The following is a 21,767-nucleotide window of genomic DNA, read 5'->3' as shown; positions in this document are numbered from 1 at the left end:
ATTTCAAACACTCGACTGAATTTAAATTAAAAGAATGACAGTAAATCTTTAAGGAGGATCTTAAAAGCAAAACTTTAGAGACGTTTTTGGAGTTTCCACCCGTGCTGCTGTAATAAATCATGGCACAGATCAATTGCTTTTATTGTTTTTAATACTACAAGTCTACTTTCTTTAATTAACGATAAGATTATTAACAATAAGATATCGCCCATCCCTAGTATGACGTTATGTTGTTCCTAAACCATGCTGGAATACAAAAGCGAGTACTTAAGGGCAGGAAGGGTGAATGAGCTGGCAGAGGAAGTCGGGAGGGGGTTTAGATGTACGGGACAGGGGCGTACAATTATGTGGTCATCCAGAGTTTATCTCCAGGGCCGTCCTATTACGGTTACTGAGGCTTTCGTGATGAGAGCAGCAGGGATATGGCCTGGTAAAGTAAACAGGGGATTGAGGGGCCGTCATCCAAATGAACGGCTCTGTTCTGACTGCTGCTTCATCGCTAGCCAAACATCGCTTGTCGAATTCTCCGCTTGTCAGTGAAGACAGTATCTGACGGTGAACAGAGGCCTCTATTGTTAGCAGATGGGGTAGTGATGGGACAGTGTCTTAATTTAGTCAGATTAGGCTTTAGATAAGGCTTAAGAAGTACATATTTGAATTTGTGTTTAAAAAAAAAACAGTTGTCTAGTCTCTTCATTAAATAAGCAATTAAAACATTTTGGCACAATCATGTATTGTTATTTCTGGTGGAATATAAAGGAAATATATCAAATATAACAAAGATTCTTAAGAATTTGTTGCATGATGAACAATTCTCTTAAAATGACTATACCTCAGGCTGTAAAATGTGTGTGAAATCAGAATTTATATTGTTTATTTTACTGGCGCACATTGTAATTCTTTAAGTGAACATGTAATTCGTGCAAGTTAATACACATATTTTTTTTAAAAGACTTTAAAATAGAGATTTGTTATAAAAGACTAATCAACTACTTCTGCATTTGCAGTAGTGGTGCTTCTTTGTTGACATCAGTTTGCCAGCTTCAGCAACAGTATTCTTAACCATGTCATTCTTGACTTTAGTTTACTATAAGGGAATGGAAATGATGCACAAAAGGAACCCTACATCAACATACTGAAATAAAACTCTCAGCAATTTCTGATTCATGGAAAATATAGCTAAATTGCATTCAGAAATTAATTATTCATGAAATAAACATCATTTTTAATTAATAATTGACACACTATTGTGTATATCCAATTGTTAAATTTAGATATAGAAGTTGAATCAAATTGGTAAGTTTGGTAATAACTAAGTAAATTCAACCTGCAGTTCATTAATTTGGCTTAAAACATTAAGTTGATTCTTATATAGCCAAAAATTAATATTCAATTCAATTCAATTCACCTTTAGTTGTATAGCGCTTATACAATGTAGATAATAATAATAATAATAATAATAATAATAATAATAATAAAATATTTAATGTAACATGTGTAAAGTTAGAATTTAAAGTAACACAAAGATACATGGGCACTTTCACCTCACAGCAAGAAGGTCGCTGGATCGAGTCTCGGCTGGGTCAGTTGGCATTTCTGTGTGGAGTTTGCATGTTCTCCCCATGTCCTCCGGGTGCTTCGTTTTCTTTAACAGTCCAAAGACATGCGGTACAGTTGAATTGGGTTAGATAAATTGTCCATAGTGTGTGTGTGTGAATGAGGGTGTATGAGTGTTTCCCAGTGTTGGGTTGGGGCTGGAAGGGCATCCGCTGCATAAAACATATGCTGGATAAGTTGTCGGTTCATTCTGCTGTGGCGACCCCTGATTGATAAAGGGTCTAAGCTGAAAAGAAAATGAATGAAAAATACATTATATGCAATTATTTTATTTAATTGTTTTTACTAATTATTATACATTTTAAGCTGAATCAAATCAAATAAAGGTATGTAATTTCAACTCACAGTATATTTAAGTACATCAAGTATGCAGTTAAAGTCAGAATTATTAGCCCCCCTGAATTATTAGCCCCCACTTTTTCTCCACTTTCTGTTTAACAGAGAGATTTCTTGAACACATTTCTAAACATAACAGTTTTAATAACTCATTTCTAATAACTGATTTATTTTATCTTTGCTATGATGACAGTAAATAATATTTGACAAGATATTTTTCAAGACACTTCTATACAGCTTAAAGTGACATTTAAAGGCTTAACTAGGTTAATTAGGTTAACTAGGCAGGTTAGGGTAATTAGGCAAGTTATTGTATAACAATGGTTTGTTCTGTAGACTATCGAAAATAAAATTAGCTTAAAGGGGCTAATAATTTTGACCTTAAAATGGTTTTTTAAAAAATTAAAAACTGTTTTTATTCCTGTTGAAATAAAACAAATAAGAAGAAGAAGAAGAAGAAGAAGAAATAATATTGTCAGACATACTGTGTTCCTTGATCTGTTAAACATAATTTGGGAAATATTAAAAAAAAAAAAAAAAAAAAGAATTCAAAGGGGGGCTAATAATTCTGACTTTAACTGTATTTGTGTTAATTGTACTTTTTATTTGATTAATTTACCATTTTCTGAAATCAAATTCTTGAACGTTGTTTTCTTAAACACTTAACAAGTAGATATACAATTCTGAAATCTGTTTTAATCTGTGTTAATCTGTTTTTCTTTTTAAATTGTCAGGGACTCCAATTTGTCTTTTAAATTCAATTTACAATGTTAAAACACTGAAATTATGTCAATCAGTAAACTACAGACCCTTCAAAATGTCATATCTTATCTTATTAAAATTTCACATCAAGGGACTTTTCGACAGGATATTGGGTGGAGATGTTTTACAAACATACTCTTCAGCATTGTTAATGAAGATCAGAGATCTTAAGTGCTTCTCTGTCAAGATGGAAGGTTAAAGTTCATATGAAAAAAAAAACAACGTCAATGTTTTAAAACGGAAACTTGGCATTTAGCATGGCTTGTTTTGTGACGCACAGACTTGTGTGCACTCCAGACCACCGACTTCCAATATACATCAAATCCACACACAAACACACTCCTCCAGCTGTGCCACTGATTAAACTGCACTTCACACACAAACAGGGTCAGGATACACCCGTGAAGAGTTTCCTCTCCAAACCTGTGCAAAATCCACATACTTTTCCTGTTTAACAGAAGACAAGACCCTTTTCAGAGAGAACCTTGTCAAGACCACTTAAATGATGAGACTTTGCTGAAGTCCAAGAGAGATACATTTTTTTAGCATAGTGAGTCGTCCAAGGTAACTGTGTCCATCTGCCCGAGTTGAAAAATACTGTACACAAAGCACAATGACCAAAGAAAATTATACAAGCAGCCTTTGTAACTGTTTCATCAAGACAAGATGTGTGCCCTCAAGGCCAAGGACAGAGTCAAAGTAAAAAAAAAAATCTGCTTCGTATTTAAGTCAGACTTTTTCAGACCAAAGCAAATTCCAGAAATCTAGACTAGCCTCAATTAAGGGTAAACTTATACTACCGGTCAAAAGTTTGGGATCAGTAGCTTCTCAAATGTCAACAAGGCTGCATTCATCTGATCAAAAATACACTAAAACTGTATTGGAATATTATTGCAATTTAAACTGTTTGAATGTAGTTTAAACATGTATTTTATTTGACTTTTTACAGTATTTTAGATAAAGCAAATGTATAATATAATGAATTAAAAAACAACATAAAAATCTTACTGATACCAAACTTTTGACTGCATTGGACAATAACTGGTTTCAAGGTTTACCGTGGTTTGGAAAAGGTTTTAAAACTGCCAAAAAAGTTATACTGTTCATTTTTTAACTTGTTTTATTTTGTTTAGTTAGCTTTTTTAGGATAACAGTATTTCCAGCAGCATTTTAAATATTTAATTATTCATCTTTACTATTCCAAAATATTTTAAATGCTTCTCATAATAAAATTGTGTTCAAAGTTTATGGTGTTCAAAGGGGAAAAAAGTTTTTGTTTCTTTCCCAGACGTTTAAAAAGAACTTATTTTAGAGCAGTAATCACAATACGGTGATACTGTGAAACCATGATATTATAATTAGATTGTCATACCGTCAGAATCTTATACCGACCCATGCCTAGACTCAAATAGTGAAGGTATTAATTCTTCATCCAGGCCTCCATGAGTTAACTGTAGCATATTATTCAGTTTGTCAAGTTTTTATTTATGCCTTTGTATTTTCTTTGCAGCTGCTGGTCACAAAGTGGCCATTTGATGACAGCTCCTTTGGACTCTTCCTGTGCAAACTGGTGCCGTTCCTCCAGAAAGCGTCTGTTGGGATTACAGTGCTCAATCTATGTGCTTTGAGTGTGGACAGGTAAATGACAGCTTCAGCTTTTTCTTATTAAAGCATGCATACTGTATGTGGTTCTAAAGTGCTGGCTAATTATGTGCATAAACCAAAACACTGGTTCTTGATCCACATATTTCAAATCTGAAACAGGTGTTGAGGGATAATAAAACATTTTTAACAGAGTCGGTAAAAAAAAAAAAAAAACAATGGATGCTGTTTATTTTTTTGAACACGCCACCATTTTTCTCAGAAAACATATTTCTAATGGTGCTGTTGACTTGAAATTTTCCCCAGATGTTGGTAAAAAACAAACAAAAAAATCCATATATGCAAAGAAAACAAATCGAATTAGTTTATGAATTAAGTTATGCATAATTAAATTAACGCAGGAAAAAAGTATTGAACACATGAAGAAAAGGAGGTGTACAAAGGCAGTGAAAGGCCAGATAGCAGCTGAAATCTCTCAGTAGTTATTCAGCAACTATCTGCCCTTCGTCAATGTATTATTGGACGCTACTTCTTTATTTTCATTAAGCCTATATTGTTAAACCTTTATTATTAAACATGTTTGTTTTTGATACCGAATAAGATAAATATATAACAATTTTATAAAGAACGGACTTTTTTTATCTCACAATTCTGCAATTTTTAGTTGCTTTAATTTATTATGAATGTGGTACTCATACAGGCTTCACAAAAACAAACAAACAAACAAACAAACAAACAAATAAATAAAAATAAAAATATTATAAAATTAATGTAAAAATAACAACAACAAAACTAACCAACACACACATACACAAAAATACAAAAACCATTTTTTTTGCTTTTCAAAGTCTTGCTGCTTTAAAGCTCATTTCCAAAATATTTAGCCTTTTTTTAATTTACTTTCAGAATCTCTGACCGTTTTTTTCTTCTGATGAAACTTAACACCACCTAATTAAATAAAGCTTCTTACCTTTTTGCACAAAACACGTTTCTTTAATTTCACCTTTAAACTTGAGGTCACAATGAGGTCTCAGGGTCAGCACAGACAAAGGTCAAATGCTGTGTTTATGGTTTTAGGCCTGTGAGCGTTATAATCTTTCACTCGTTATGTTACTTATTTTCTCTGTTTTAATCTTAAAACAGAATTTAAAAACACAATCTTTCACAGTATGCTAATTCCACATTTTAAAATATGAATTAATCTTGTTACCATAACCAAAATATTTATACTTTTCATTTTTAAATTTCATGTAATACCATCTGCAAATATGTAAACTGACAATGTATTTCTTCCTCTATCAACAAAAACAACAATACAGGCAGTTTAGAGGATAATATATACACATATAGTAGGGAAAATAAGTATTGAACACGTCACCATTTTTCTGCTGCTGACTTGAAAATTTCCCTGGAAGTTGGTAGCAACAAAAGAAATCCATATATACAAAGAAAACAAATCTAACTAGTTTACAAATTAAGTTATGCACAACAAAATGAATGAATGCAGGGAAGAACGAAGAAGTATTGAACACAAAGTAATTAGTCAGTAGTTATTCAGCAACCCGCTGTCCTTTGTCAGTGTAAATTAATATTAGCTGCTTCAGTCCAACATCTACATTATCAGAATGATGAAGATGAAACCAGAGTGTATATTTCAGTAAGACAATAATCCAAAACACAGCCAAGGAACCTCACAAATGCTTTCAGAGAAAGAAAATCAAGCTGTCAATGGCCCAGCCAATCACCTGACTTGAATCCAATAGAGAATGCAAATTAAAGATCAGATTTGATAGAAAGACACATAGAACCATCAATATTTTTACACTGAAAAACTCACACCTGAGCAATTCATTCTCCATATGAGAGGCATCTTTAAGCTGCCATCACCAAAAAAGCCTTTTATATAAAGTATTAAATACGTTTCAGTAGTTTAGTACTTTCTCCTTGTGTCATTTCATTGTTATCACACATAACTAATTGTTCAGATTTTTTGGTTTTGTTTTATTTTTATGTTTGTATTGTTTGAGTTTTTACCATAATCTGGTTCAATTCCATGCCAACAGCTCCTTTAGAAATAATATTCTCAGGAAAAAACATGACATGTTCAATACTTATTTTCTCCGCTGTATATTTTTAGGACTTTTATAGAAAAAGAGAGACATGTGTAATCCCTGTATCATGTTGATCAGGGTGGTTCTCAGGAAACTCGAGTGCATTTGCCGATGGTTTCAGGGAAAAGGCGGGACGTGGGCTTGTCAAGTTCTCCACCACTTCCTTCAAGTTTATAAGGTCACATCTAATGGGCACCTCTCATTAGAAAGCATTTTCCTCATCAGGAGCCTGAAGGGCACCTGCCCACCTCAGTCTAATCACTACCATAAAGAAGAACAGCGAACAGCTAGTATCTTGTTGTTGGATTGTAAAATAAATCTAAACCAAGATGTTGATTCATGCCAGTTCATTACATTTCTGTATATGCTACTGCTGTTGTAAGCCAAAACCTCTAAACAAAAACAAAAGCTTACACACTACACCATAAAAACAATGTCGTTGCCTTCAATTTTTAAAGTTGAATCAAATTAACTTTACAAGTCATTTTAACTTGCATTAATTAAACACTTAAAAAATAAAGTTAAAACCTGATTAACCGGTTAAAATAAGTCAAAGTGACTTCATTTGCATGACTTTTAAATCATATATGTTTTTACAGTGCAGAACTGACTGACTTACGGACTATATTATATTTTACTGAATGCACTGTAAAGAGCGATTACTGAAAAAAGTGAGTAAACCCATTGTAACTTGGAACTGCTAGGTTGATTTAACTTTATTTATATAATTATGCACATAGTTTGTTTACGTCATAATCTTAAAGCAGTGTGTACTTACTTTTTAAAATAAAATTAACTAATCACTTTAAAAGCACTGTGTTAAATCCCTTTTTTAAAGATAATCACTATTTATCAGGTCATTATTTTGAGGTTTTAGAACACAGTTTTGAATATCTGTCATTGTATTTTACGAGTCTGTGAGTTTAGAAAATTATCTTTTGTCAAAATACAGTATATTGACCTTGCAATGCATTGGAGTTATCCAAAAAAAAAGTCTATGCAGGCACCACTGGAATCAGTACATATAAATAGACATAGTACATACAAAATACATATGAACTTATAAATGAACAAAGATTTTGTGTTAGAATATGTTATGAATACCATCAGGACACAAAAATGTATTTCTAATGAAAATGGACACATAGTTTAAAACCACAGAATCTGCTATTGTACTAACTACTGTTGTCATAAACCAATGTTGGAACAATCCCAGCATTCATTCATTGTTCTTCGACTTAGTCTCTTTATTCATTAAGGGTTGCCACCATAGACTGTAAAAGATATTGACGTAGTATCCGTGACGTCACCCATAGGTTTCTGAAGATGGCAAATGAAGCTACAAGTGGGTGTGGCCAACCATCGCCATTTTGTTTGCGAGTTATCGCTCTAACTGGGGGTCAATAAATAAGGGCAAAGAGGCGGAGCTTGTGTGGAGCTACTAACGCCTGCTAGCATTTTGCTTAGATGGGCTTTTCTTTGGGAGAAATGCTTAATACTTTATTAGCTGCGACTCGTTTGTGTTCTGACCACATGTGCTTGGTTGTGTACTATATCAGTAAAGTGTTTAGTCTTTTAAAAACACTGTTGAAATACATTGAGCCACTGAACATTGTTCTTATGACGTTTTCTACAGGAGGAAAACGTGAATTACTTCTAAATACTTCAAATATAGTCTGTGTTAGTAAATGAAGGCTATGAAATCCAGGCATAAAACTGTATGACAACGTTTCAGATGACCGTTCTATAGCCTACAGCTAATCAATCTGTCAGATTCTGGAGTGCATTACAGGTCTGAAGAAAAATATAAATGATAAATGATCTTAAATAAAACAAATTCATTTAAAGAGATGGTATAAGTATATAATTTCCATCAACTGGGAAATTGTTCACGTAAATGGTTTGAGAGCACAATTAAGTACAGCTTAAGGTGAGGTGTTCAATTCAGCTGAGGTGAAGTGACTGCGACTAGCGAGACCTAGCTATCACTTAAGTGTGCAGACTTAATATAACTTAATATAAAGGAAACGGATGAGTTTAAAAATTCACCCCTCACAGTTGTCATGAAGTGTAATATTAGCTATATACACCAAAATCGTTTTTGTACCAGCTTGTAAAACTTTTTTTGTGCTGTAAAGTTGAGCATTTTAACAGTGGGATCAATAGAAGTTTGCTCTATTATGGAGCCAGGACTAGCGGAATTTTGATGAATTGCAGTTTCAGTTACGTCCATATTAGCTTCACGAGGAATAGCGGGAGGTTGCTGCTTGGCTGACACAGCAGAAGGAACCACCAACTTATCCAGCATATGTTTTGCACAACTGATGCCCTTCCAGCTGCAACCCAGTACTGGGAAACATCCATACACACTCATTCGCACACATACTACGGTCAATTTAACTTATTCAAGTCACCTATAGTGCATGTCTTTGGACTAAAACCACCCGGAGGAAACTTTTTAACCCAACTCTTGGGTTTGTACATATTTCACCCAACTCTGAGTTACAAAACCCCAGAAATTTTAAGAGTAGCTAATTACAGATATGCAAATTCAAAGCAGATTCATATTCTGTTAACTTCTTGTTAAAATAAAAATAAATCTAATAATATAGCAACTGATAAAACATCCCTATTATCCATTTCAAGTCACTGTAAAAACCTTTATAGACATGTATGAAATACAAAAGGATCTTTATTGCATAATATGTCAAATTTGATTGTTACATTTGTGGCAGAAATACTCAAAACTCTTGTTTTGTAATTTTTACGCCAAAAAAAAAATTATTGTACAACTAAGAAAAGTCAGGTTACTACAATAATATGGGTTTTATTGCTTAATTTTTTTTATATTATATTCAATTTCAGATGCATATTCATTTACAGATCATTTACGTTTTTAAATTATTTACAGTTATGCATTATGGAACCTGTATCTGTGCTCTGTCACCTTTTGATGCTGAAAATTCAACTTTGCAGTTTAACAAAGTGACTTTTATTAATATTTTAGTAGTTTAAAGCAATACATTGTATTGTATACACTGTATATATTGTACTGGAAGTTCAGTACCAAGCTTTTGTACAGTAATTTACAACACCAGTACAGATAATAAATCAATGTCAACAAAAGCTACTTTTTTCACTTTTTTTTGTCAGCATCCCGTACTGCAATTCAAAGGCATAAATAAATAACCAAAAAACAGATGAATCACAAAATAAAGAAAACTGTTAATTTATGGATATGTTTTTTCGCTCTTTATATACTTTATATTTATACTTTATATATTATATACCTTATATATACTTAATATTTATAAACTTTTATAGTATAGTATAGTATAGTATAGTATAGTATAGTATAGTATAGTATAGTATAGTATAGTATAGAATGTTTCGTTGACATCCTAAAAGAGTGAATCTAAACCACAAATGTCTAGCAGCCTGCCACAATTTTGAAAGAATGAATCACTTGAATCGAGCGTCTGGCCTTAATTTCACAAGCACACAGCCGCTTTCAATTAGTTTCTGATTCATGCTGAGGAAATGTGCAGCACATCTCGTCCGATTCGTGTTCCCCAATGTTGCGTGAGCTTACATATCATGTCTTTCTCATCCGGCAAAGTGGATACATCTTCACTTAGTGAAATATAAATGCCCCATTGTTGTTAAACAGGAATATTCAAAGAGGTCATAAAAAATATATATAGTTACGTATAAAATCTTGATGCACCATTTTACCGAAACAGCCACGAGAGGAAAGATATTAATGAAACAAACAAGCAAACATGACTATGAGCAAAGGAAAACAAGCAGCCAGGCAAACCAGTGACTTTATCCAAACAAACAGCCGAAGTATATCTGTGAGCATTTTAGTAATATGAATAATAAAACTGCATAGCAGTCTTTTCATTAATCTTAGATAAACTTTTCACAGCTATTGTAGGATTATCGTAGCTCTAAACCAATAGCGGAGTGTTGCCACAGCTGCACAGGAATATTTTTGATACAATCTTTCCCACAAAGTAGAAGTCTGATGAGTCAAGCCTTGCAGGTGTTGATGTAAACAGTGTTGTTGAAGTTTAAACATTCTTCTCGGAGGTCAGAGATGTTTAGTGCACATGAAGTGGAGTTTAAATGACCAGGAGTAGCAGCCCCCGGCTTGGGTTACAAGTCAGTTTAAGGACCAACACACAGTAAAAAGTCATATAATATACATACAAATATGGACCAACATAAAAATGATTAAGGACCAACATAAAAAGCGATATAATAATGAACAACTACCGATTAATGAACCTGTGGGAAAACAAAAAATACTGCTACTACTAATACTACTACTAATAATAAATTACAAATATTAACAAGAACAAAAGAAAGACTTTTCAGGGAAAACAAGTCAAAGAGCAGGGGCTCATATTGCTGCCATGTCCTCTGAAAAGTTTAGGGATAAATAATATTACTTATACTTATGTAAATACCTATGTCTACATCCGTGCACATTTTAACATACTGCATTAGTTGCACTGTTTATTTGTTTTGTTTTTTTGGACATATAAGAGTAATTGTCAAATAAAGTAGAATATCATGTTATTGAAATATATACAGAATGAGTATATATTATATTTATAATTAAAATGATGTATAATCTACATATTTCTCAGTAAAGTCTATAACAATATAGATACATGCAAAACTGTGAAGGCTGTCATAAGTGCTACTGAAATGTAGGAGAAATAAACTTTTTTGAAGAAAACAGCCTTCAAAATATATATATTGTAATTGTATTCAATAATTAGCAATAAAAGAAATGCTTGAAATTGATTTTGGATGTTTTCTTTATATTATACTGAAACAAATATTTATGGAAAAAAAAACTAAATTTAAAAAAAGAAAAAAACCTCAATGAATTTAACTGATGCAGATTTGCAAAAAAAAATTTATTCAATCAGTCAAACAGATTTGCAATATACCTCAGTTGGATTAAATTGTAATGAATCATATGCAATGGCATTACAACGCAACTGTACATGGTATTTTATTAGAGAGAAAATAAAATCTTCAGGATTGGACAAAAAATAAATAAAATATGCAGTTTTGAATATATATATATATATATATATATATATATATATATATATATATATATATATATATATATATATATATATATATATATATATATACATGCAAATAAATACATTTTGCAAATAAATATGCTGCTTGTAGTGTTGGGCACGTTCCTTTATAGGTGTCCTATAATAAAAATCTGGGTATATAAAGGCATAGTAGAATAATAAAAGATCAGTATATGGAAATGGGCATACTGTGAGCGTCAGACACCACAGTTTCCTTGTTCTCATGTAAATTCCAGCCGGACAATGGGTCAATCAGAATACTGTGACGAGACCCTCCTCATTTGCATGTATGCCTACTTTAGGTCATTTATCCAAACTTGACAAGCAGCCACATCATCAAGAGCACACCAACTCATATGCAGCTAATTTTAGATATTTGTAAGCTTTATTTCACTTGAATATTTCACTTACTATGTATGTGAGACTTTTATTTTGAAAACGCGAGCCCCAAGTTTTTGGCCGTGTTTTCTTTGACATTATAGCTTCAAAATACAACGTGATACATCTCTATCACTCTCTGTCATCAAGTTTAATTATAGCTTAGCCTTAATCCACAACAGATCTGGTGAGCAAAATAGGTTAACGTTACTCTGATTGGGTTTATATTTGTCCATGTTCAGTGTACATTATGCTGTCTGTGTGTATGTCTGTACATCACAGTTGAGCTCATTAATATTTACGACACAAACCATATACAGTATGGTCAATTATAGACCTTCAGACTCTATGGGGTTTTATGGAGCAATAAATGAGCTTATTAAACCATTTCTGGAGATTTTTGGAACTTACCGAAGCCATAAACATATGTAGAAATCAGAGAACAATTAAAATTATTAAATCAATGCAGTACAGGGCACCTTTAAAGAGTAATTAATTATAGTTACTTCTCACAAATAGTAACTGAGTTACATAATTATAAAAGTATTAATTACCATTGAAAGTAACTATTGCGTTCCTTAAAAAAATATCTAATATGCCAAATGCCTATAAAATAAGTATAATACATTGTACACTAATCTACACAATTTTAATGTTGTTGTGGCACAATGTGAGAAACAACCATCAAATTTAACATACCATTATAAATATTATCATTACTTTAGTTCAGAGATGCCCAAAGTAGGGTCTGTGGGCCAAAGTTGGCCTATTGTAACCTTTTATTAGGCCCTCCATCCCATCTGAGATTGATAGAGACGGTTGGGACAATGTCTTTAACAGAGATCGTCATTTATAATTTGACGTAACATTTTTGTTTGTTTATTTGTTTGTTTTATTTCTGAGATACAAAAAAGCTAAACTGAAATTAAAGTTAGAGTTTTTAAAACATATATACTGTCACTCGACAAATAGAGGATAATGCAGAAGACATTGGCGAACAAATCAGGGCAAAAACGAATGTAACTCTGTTCTGTTATAAATGAGTTTCTTTGTTGTTTTTACTGTAATAAGTTCATTATAAAATATAAAAAATTATACTGTATTAGTTAATATAAAGCAATGTTTTCTGGTTATTTTTAAATAAATTAGGAAATTACCCATGGCAACTATATTTACCTTCGGCCCACTAGCCTTAATAAAGTTTGGTTTTTGGCCCTTCATAAGAAAAAGTTTGGCCACCCCTGCTATAGTTGCACAATAAAACACAATAGATGGTTTAGAACGTTAAGTATTTGTTGCACTGATCATAGCTCACAACACTTGAAGTGCTTCATTAGATTAGAATTATTAGTCACCAACGTAAAGAGACTCTTTTTTTTCCTGGGCATAAGTTGCACGAAACATAAACATTCTTGCCTTTCACCTCAACGAAGGTATATATTCAGCTTGCAAAAGCTACCTTTCAACTTGTTGGATTTGCCATCGTTCTGACTCTAGGTCGTTGGTGTGTGCGACTGATTGTGTGTGTGCTTGTGTGTAAATGCCTGCACTGCTCTGCTTCTGATTGACAAACAATAGAAATGTACTCTATCTAAGCCAATCCACACGTTCTCAGTTACACCACGTTCACAGACACACCAATCATCATCACTGGTTGGTTGGTTGGTTATGTGTCCTACCCCAGCCCCGAAAACACACAAACACACACACCTCAGAGAAAGAGAGGTCCTATGGCTGAGAGAGACGCTGCTCACATGAAAACCCCTTCAGTGTTCTCAATTATAGTAACGCGCATTTTATTGTCAGTAACAGAACGGCATTGTGACGGGGAAACAGTATTTAATTTGATTACTTGTTACTGAAAAAAGTATCGCCGTTAATAACGCTGTTTATTTTTAGCCCTTGTATTCTCATCACTGGTTACCTGCCTCCAGCACTAAAGAAAAGTTAGAAACGCCCTGTAAACATCATGTCTCTGGTCTGAACTGATAAAGTAGATGAACAATGTTTGGTCATGGTTGTATGTTTTGCATGTCTCAATCAGGTACAGGGCTGTAGCCTCCTGGAGCAGAGTGCAGGGTGTCGGCATTCCTCTTTTAACTGCCATCGAGATCTTCTCAATCTGGGTGCTGTCCATTTTTTTGGCAGTACCTGAGGCTATGGTCTTCAACATGATCACCTTCACCTACAAAAACCAAACCATCCACACCTGCATGCTCAAGCCTGAAACTGACTTCATGACGGTAGGTTTCAACTGGACTTTCTTTCCCATAAAACACTCAAATACTTTCCGATAAACAGAGCATTTATGCACCTTTTCTGTCATCTTCTGCAAACTTTGATCCTGAAAACTATCGGGGGATAAAGTAAAACCTTTGAGTTTTCTTCAGATGCATTATGTGGGCGATATCTGGAGATTTCTTTTGCTTTTGTTTGGGTCCAAAGAAGTAAATTGATAGCAGACCTTGAATGCAATTACAAGCTGATGGATCTTCTTCAAGCAGAGCCATATGTGCAGATTAGAAACATTCACTCATATGAACCCTGCCATTAATCACAAAAACAACAGGCCAGACAATTCAATATAGTGTAAATGAAATTATAAGGATTAAATTAACAGTGTGTTCTTTCGAATTTGTAACCTAGCAATAACATAAGGTCAGCTGATCATTATCAACTTATAACCCCCAGTGATCAAGATATTTTTTTAAAATCTAATAGCTAAAACGATTAAATAACTGAACTCTTCATTAAAACGTTAGCTTGAATGGAGAAAATTTTAATTAAATTTTAATATGTAAAGTTCCCTATATGGATATGTTAGCTAACAAGCTCCACGGTTCACAGTTTTGGTATCTTTTGGTTGTTTTTAAATGTTATGTTTGATCTTATTATAGGCAAGTTTTCATTTACCTGATCAAAACTACTGAAAAACAGTCAAATTAATCAATGAATGTTTTCTATTTTCATGTACAAAATGTGATTTATTTATATGATGTCAAAGCTGGTTATTAATCAATAAATAATTCAATCAATATTAGAATTAATAGACAACACTTTAAATGAGTGAATACATAAATAAATACATACATACACTACCAGACAAATGTCTTGTCATCGATCCCAGTTGTAAGAGCAACAAATAATAACTTCTAGTTGATCATTTGGAAAGTGGCAGAAGGTAGAAGAATCATCTGTTGAACTGCATCCCAATCATCACATACACTGAAGAAGACCTATTGGAACCCGCATGGACCCAAGATTCTCACAAAAATCAGTCAAGTTTGGTGAAGGAAAAATCATGGTTACATTCAGTATGGGGCATGCGAGAGATCTGCAGAGTGAAAGGTAACACAAACAGCCTGAGCTATCAAGAAATTTGTGCTGCCCATTACATTACAAATTACAGGAGAGGGCAAATTCTTCAGCAGGATAGCGCTTCGACTCATACTTCAGCCTCCACATCAAAGTTCCTGAAAGCAAAGAAGGTCAGAGTGCTCCAGGATTGGCCAGCCCAAACACCAGATATAAACATTATTGAGCATGTCTGGGTTAAGATGAAGGCGGAGGCATTGAATATGAATCCAAAGAATCTTGATAAACGCTGGGAGTCCTGCAAGAACGCTTTCTTTGCCATTCCAGATGACTTTGTTATTAAGTTATTTGAGTCATTGCAGAGATGTATGGATGCAGTCCTCAAAGCTCATGGGAGTCATGCACAATATTAATTCTTTTTTCACTGAACCATGACTTTATATTCTATTCTGTACAATATTTTTGTTGAGTGACAAGACTTTTGTCTAAGTAAAGTCAGACCTTACTGCCCTAATTAAAAAGTTAAAAATCAAGACTTTTATTTTGTTAAAAATAAGCATAATCAAGAGGCATTTGCCTTTCGTATAAGCCACTTCTGATACCAAATGATCAACTAGAAGACTTTTGTCATATAGTGTACATGCATCTATTAATATGTTATCCATCCAAAATGGTTAAGCTCAAATACAACCAAATAATACAGACTTTTTCTGAGCTCAATTTTTGCTATTTTTATTGACAGCTAGCTACCTGTCATATTCAAATTTACTAACTAATTATTGGTATAACTCACTTTTACATGATTTTTCAGTGTCAATAAACACTGCATGATATTTTTTTGTTGTTCACCATAAATATACTGCATAATGTTTCCTATTTGATTCTTTTCTGCTCTCAGTTCTATGTGTATTGGAAAGACTGGTGGTTATTTGGCTTCTACTTCTGTGTGCCTCTGGCCTGCACGGCTGTTTTCTACACGCTCATGACCTGTGAAATGCTGCACCACAGAAACGGAAGCCTTCGGATCGCCCTCAGTGAACACCTTAAACAGGTAAGGAAACTCTGATTGTCATAAAAAGCAAGGTGTTAATTACAGAACAGCAAATGTCTGTGTTCTGTATATTAACAATTATCTCAGTTTCTCACTTCCACCAATAAGAATCAACATTTTTATGACATCACTTTGCACCTAAAGGGCACTGTAAAAAAATGGCCTTCATTTCAACAGTAAAAAACAGTAAAATTGCTACAGTAAAAATCTGTAATCTAGTTAACAGTATGTTTCCTTGATATATACAGCGAATAACTGTAAATTGACTTTCCCAGAATTCCCTGCATGGCACATCACTTTTTATGCTTTTTGTTGACATTACTATGGATATTTTTAGTTGTTTCCCCATCAGTTATGTATATAAGAGATATATGTTGCATCTAATGTTGATAAACAATGTTTATTTCATGACTTTAATGTTATGCGTGTTACCATACTGGTGTTTAGTAGCTGTGTGAATGACACTGAGCACCTTCTATACACTGAAACACGTTTCTGCTTGTGGGAAAATAGTTTGTAATGAGCATTGGTTCATTATTTAACTAGCTCATCCCCACCTGCATATGGCTGTGTTAACATGTCTATCTGTGTAACAAAAGGTGTGTAGATGGTAATTCAAAATGCAAGCATATTACATCTATAAATTAATGAAATACGGTAGTTTACTGTAAAAACGAAAAATTACTTTTACGGTTTGTACCATATTTTTAAATGTAAAATACTGGCAACCACAGCTGCGTTTTTTTACCATAAATTTTACAGATTTATTTTTTACAGTGGGGAACAATTATGCCCCCTTATTTTATATAGTAAAATGAGCCTCAGGTGTCCCTAGAGTGTGTCTATGTGTGTATTGCTTTTAGGCTTTGATCCAAAGTGTGCCATTTTGGTGACTGTCATAATAGTTTTGCATAATAGTTCATAATAGTTAAGCTTCTCAATAGTGAAGCAGTAAACGGTAATGCTGACACTGTGCTGATCTGAATTCCTGTAGTTGTATAACAAGTCAGCTTGAAGCACAACATGTATTGGACTCATTTAGATGACAATGAATAACGTAAAAGCAGAGAGATCGTTAGACCGACTCCGCATTGCCATTATAGATAGACTGAGCTGCTCTACAGTAGTACATTTTCTTTTTAAAAGGTGTTTCAGAATGAAAACACTCCTCTACTGTACTGGTGTTTTACTGGATTTAAGAAATAAGGTCTCCATCTATAGTATTTAATATAAAATGCATTATTTGTGACCATTCATGCAGATATTCCATGCGCATATTTTGCTGGGATACATGCTTGCTGTCAACTGGTTGTGTAATGGTCTTATGGGTGTACAAATCAGGGACTGATACACAATAGTCCAGAGGAGCTGGGAGTGATTGTGGTTTTAAAAACACTTTTGTTTTACAAATTCTGCATTTCAGTTACAGCTGCATGATATCCGACAAATCTAACATTCTAATTTGTAGTTTTCTGTGCTATATATTGCCATTTGAATACAATTTCACCAGATGACTTGTACTTGTACAGATGAATTGAACTTGTAACTGTACATATGTAATGACAACAAAGTTGAATCTAATCTAATCTAACATTAGGCACTTGATTAGGCAAATCAAGACTTAAAACCCGTCCGTTTAGCTGTGCCTTTACTAAATGAGCACTGTTCTATGTCCCACAGATCGCACCATCATGTCCTTCTTTTCTTTTTATTCCTTTAAAACCTGTTTTAACACATTTTATTTTGTTTTTAATCACTTTTATTATTTGTTTTTATTTTCTTATACTCGTCTCTTGTAAAGCACTTTGAATTGCCACTGTGTAAGAATGCGCTAGTGACATAAAATTTATACTGTGTATTCTAAAGTGTTTATACAGTTGCACTAGTAAAGCACTTTGAATTGCCACTGTGTATGAAATGTGCTTTAGAAATAAGCCTTCCTTGCCTAATCTAATCTAAAAATGGCTGATAAAATAATTGATAATTGATTAGGACGATTTGGTACTGACCTTTTTCTTCAATGTGGAAGTGCGCTCGTTTTTGCGATTGTTTTAAAACTTCAGATTCAGCTGCCTGTGCGAAAAATGACTAGGAATATTAAACCGCAGAAAACAGCCAAACTACTTGCTCTACAAACAAATGTTTGCATGATTATACAGACAAAGCAGAATAATATAATAAGAAAATATTAGTTTGCAACATCAAGCAGCAGAACGAGCTGTTTTTAACATCTAAAAATCAATGGAAGTGAATGAGACTGGAAGTCTCGAGCCAAAATTATTCAAATGGCTGCTTATTCAAATGTTCGTACGCAAAGAATAAGGTGAATAGGAAAAATGTATCTACATAAAATATAATAAACAATCTATAAGATAAACAGTGTTTTATGTTTGTTGGGGGGGGCAGAGTCTAACAGTAGTCAGTAGTCATTGCATAAACGTCAATAATATTAATGAATCATTATTAAAGTTACAAACGTTACAGTTTATTATGTCTGAATGCTTTTAAAATCAGTCACAGGCCTCAAAATGCATGCAAACAAGAAAAATCCTTCACTCTATTATGGTTAAACTATTGCAGAAATTCATATTACGATATAGATGCTGAAACGATACATTGTTCAGCCCTAGTTTCAGACCTTTTACTGAAAAGAACCTCCGCATTTATAAAATGCTTCATTTTCAGATGTAGAAAGTGCTGAAGTAGTGTAAACACCAGATGTAATCTTAACAAAATGTCTATTTTAAAACGAAAATGCACAAAATGGCACATGAGGCTCTAATTTAGCTCAGCAAATCTGAATGCGAGGAGGGAAGTCTGGATGCAGACTTGGTGCGGTTGCAAGGTGAGCTGCATGCGATGCTTTTTAATGTCTACACCTAACCCCACCCCTGACCCAACCCCTCACAGTGACGTCACTAAGCCCATTGGGTGCATGTGTCTGACATTGCAAGTCTGAGATACTGCGGTCTCAGCTTGCAAATCCAAGTCTGCATCCAGACACTATTGAATGGGAGCCAAGATGCTAAGATGCTAACTAAATGCTATTTACTATTGTTAAAAAGGGGGAGCAGATCTTCTCGATATGCCACGCTCTGTCTTCATGTTTTAGTTTGACATCACAAATTGTAAAAAGCTGCACATTTCAGCACAGACATTTCAGGAGACCTTTAAATGCACTACATGTTCTAATGGCTTGTTTCTGTCCTGCAGCGGCGTGAAGTGGCTAAAGCCGTCTTCTGTTTGGTGCTGATCTTTGCTCTCTGCTGGTTCCCTCTGCATCTCAGCAGACTGCTGAAGAAAATGGTTTACGTTCCAAACGATGAAAGACGTTGTGACCTGCTCAAGTGAGTGACTCTTAGTATTGGACAGATTTATTCTATGCCCTACATTCTTTCACTGTTTTAGCACGCTTTATTTATTTATTTATTTTTTTGCCCTGAGATAAAATTTATACTGTGTATTCTAAAGTGTTTATACAGTTGCTCTCATAAGTTTACATACCCCTTGCATAAACTTGAAGATTTATTGGGTTATAATAATAATAATAATAATAATAATAATAATAATAATAATAATAATTATTATTATTATTATTATTATTATTATAAACTCTTAAGGATGAGATTTTTATTATTTTAAATTAAGTAAAATATAAATAATAATAATAATTTTAAAATATTGTTTAGATTTTTATACTAAACTAATACTTTTTTGTGTGCTTGTGTGTGTATTAGTTTTTTTCAATTACGTTTATTGGATTTTCATATAACAATACATCCTAAAAAGACACCCAAAGAAAAATATCAACACAAAACAATAGAGAGAAACAAAAGGAAAAAGAAAAGAAAATTATATATAAAATAGGACTACCCCAACTAAATCAGTAAAGGGCTAACAACATTGTTTATTTTTCCGATAATAATACAGTTACAATATTCATTTTAGTATGATAGGGCAAAAACTAGGTTCCAAATAATCCCAACATGGAGTCCAAACTTTCACCAGCATGAACCACGCCGCACTTTGAGCTAGACTTTATAGTAGGAATGTAGGGATGAAGTGGATGGTAAAAGAACAGTGGGATGAAGGGGAAGGGAAGTAAGACAGTGAGATAAACAGTGAGCAGGTAGCAGGGGCGCAACTGCAATTTTAGTGAGGGGTATGCGGGTTCAAGTTTTGCGCCCCCCCCCCCCTCCTCTCATTAACATGCTTTAAACAAATACATTTAGAAGTTCTAAACACAACTTAAAATATATGAAGTAGTAAAAGTATAATTACACTAAGCATGTGATGAGTCAAAGAATTACATCTCATCCCACCCCAAATGATTTCATTTTCCTCACTAAATGAGTATAGCACCTTGACATGCCTTGCTTTTGTATGACATTTGTCAAAACAAAATTATAGATCTGGGAGTCCTAAAGGGCAACATAACTTAAACATGCAATCACTTCTCAAATGCTTACTGTGAGAGGTGTAAGATTTGTCTTTGCATGAATTATTGACTGAAACTGCTATTACACCTTTCACAAAGTTAAATAAAAAAGACTGTTAAATGTTTAGTGTAAAAAATAAACAAAGACAAACTGCCCTGAGATGTTCTATTTTATCGCCAAACTTTTTTGTAATTAAAATTAAAATAGTTTTGAGCAAAAAACATTACCAAAGGGGCCGATGTATCTATATGATACATACACTGTAAAAAAAATCCTTAATTTTATGGTTTATTTCCAGCAGCTGGGGTGCCGGAAAAAGGGTAAAATAATAGCCGTTAAATTACAGAAATCTACCGTAAAATAACAGATATTAAATTACAGAAATGTACCAAAAATGTTTACTTAAGCAAATTTCTGTAATTTAATATTCGTTATTTTATGGTATATTTCTGTAATTTAATGGCTATTATTTTACTTTTTTTCTGGCACCCCAGCTGCCGGAAATAAACTGTAAAATTATGGATTTTATAATATATAGGGGAATATAATATAATATATAATTTATATAGGGTAATTTTTTAACCCAAATATTAGTTTCAATTTTTTTATCCAGCTGCAATGAATCAATCAAATGGTCAACAGAGGGGGAGGGGAAGTATGATTTTCTTTATTTAATAAAATACAATTATATACTTGTATAAAACGAACGCAAAATAAATATTTTAAATAAAAAATATTTATTTATTTTGATTACTTGAAACTTTTAGTAAGGATAATTTCAAAAATAGTTTTGACACAATGGCGCCCCCCCATGTGTGGCGCCCCTATGCGCCGCATATACTGCATACCCCCTTTTTGCGCCTCTGGCAGGTAGGTAGGTTGATCGGGCATCCTACGATTAGGTGTTTTATATTTCTACAGTTCCTCTGCATTTCCACCTGCAGCACTGAGACTGATTATGTGCTGAAGGCTCCACATCCTGTTCTTAAAGACTGAGATCTCATTTCTTAAGCAAAGATGCTGA

General features: G+C 33.4%; 1 protein-coding gene across 1 annotated transcript in view; it reads left to right on the top strand.

The window, feature by feature from the left end:
• Window positions 1–21,767, top strand: part of ednraa (endothelin receptor type Aa) — a 33,699-nt gene that overhangs the window by 5,458 nt on the left and 6,474 nt on the right. Inside the window, exons 3-6 of the mRNA XM_056457742.1 lie at window positions 4,226–4,353; window positions 13,983–14,181; window positions 16,152–16,304; window positions 19,518–19,651. Of these exons, the coding sequence (XP_056313717.1) occupies window positions 4,226–4,353; window positions 13,983–14,181; window positions 16,152–16,304; window positions 19,518–19,651 (614 nt within the window). The remainder of the gene's footprint in view (window positions 1–4,225; window positions 4,354–13,982; window positions 14,182–16,151; window positions 16,305–19,517; window positions 19,652–21,767) is intronic.

The sequence above is a fragment of the Danio aesculapii genome, chromosome 1 (genome assembly GCF_903798145.1).
Source record: "Danio aesculapii chromosome 1, fDanAes4.1, whole genome shotgun sequence".
Taxonomy (NCBI): domain Eukaryota; kingdom Metazoa; phylum Chordata; class Actinopteri; order Cypriniformes; family Danionidae; genus Danio; species Danio aesculapii.
The sequence above is the reverse complement of the archived record's forward strand: the minus strand, read 5'-3'. Positions and strand labels throughout refer to the sequence as shown.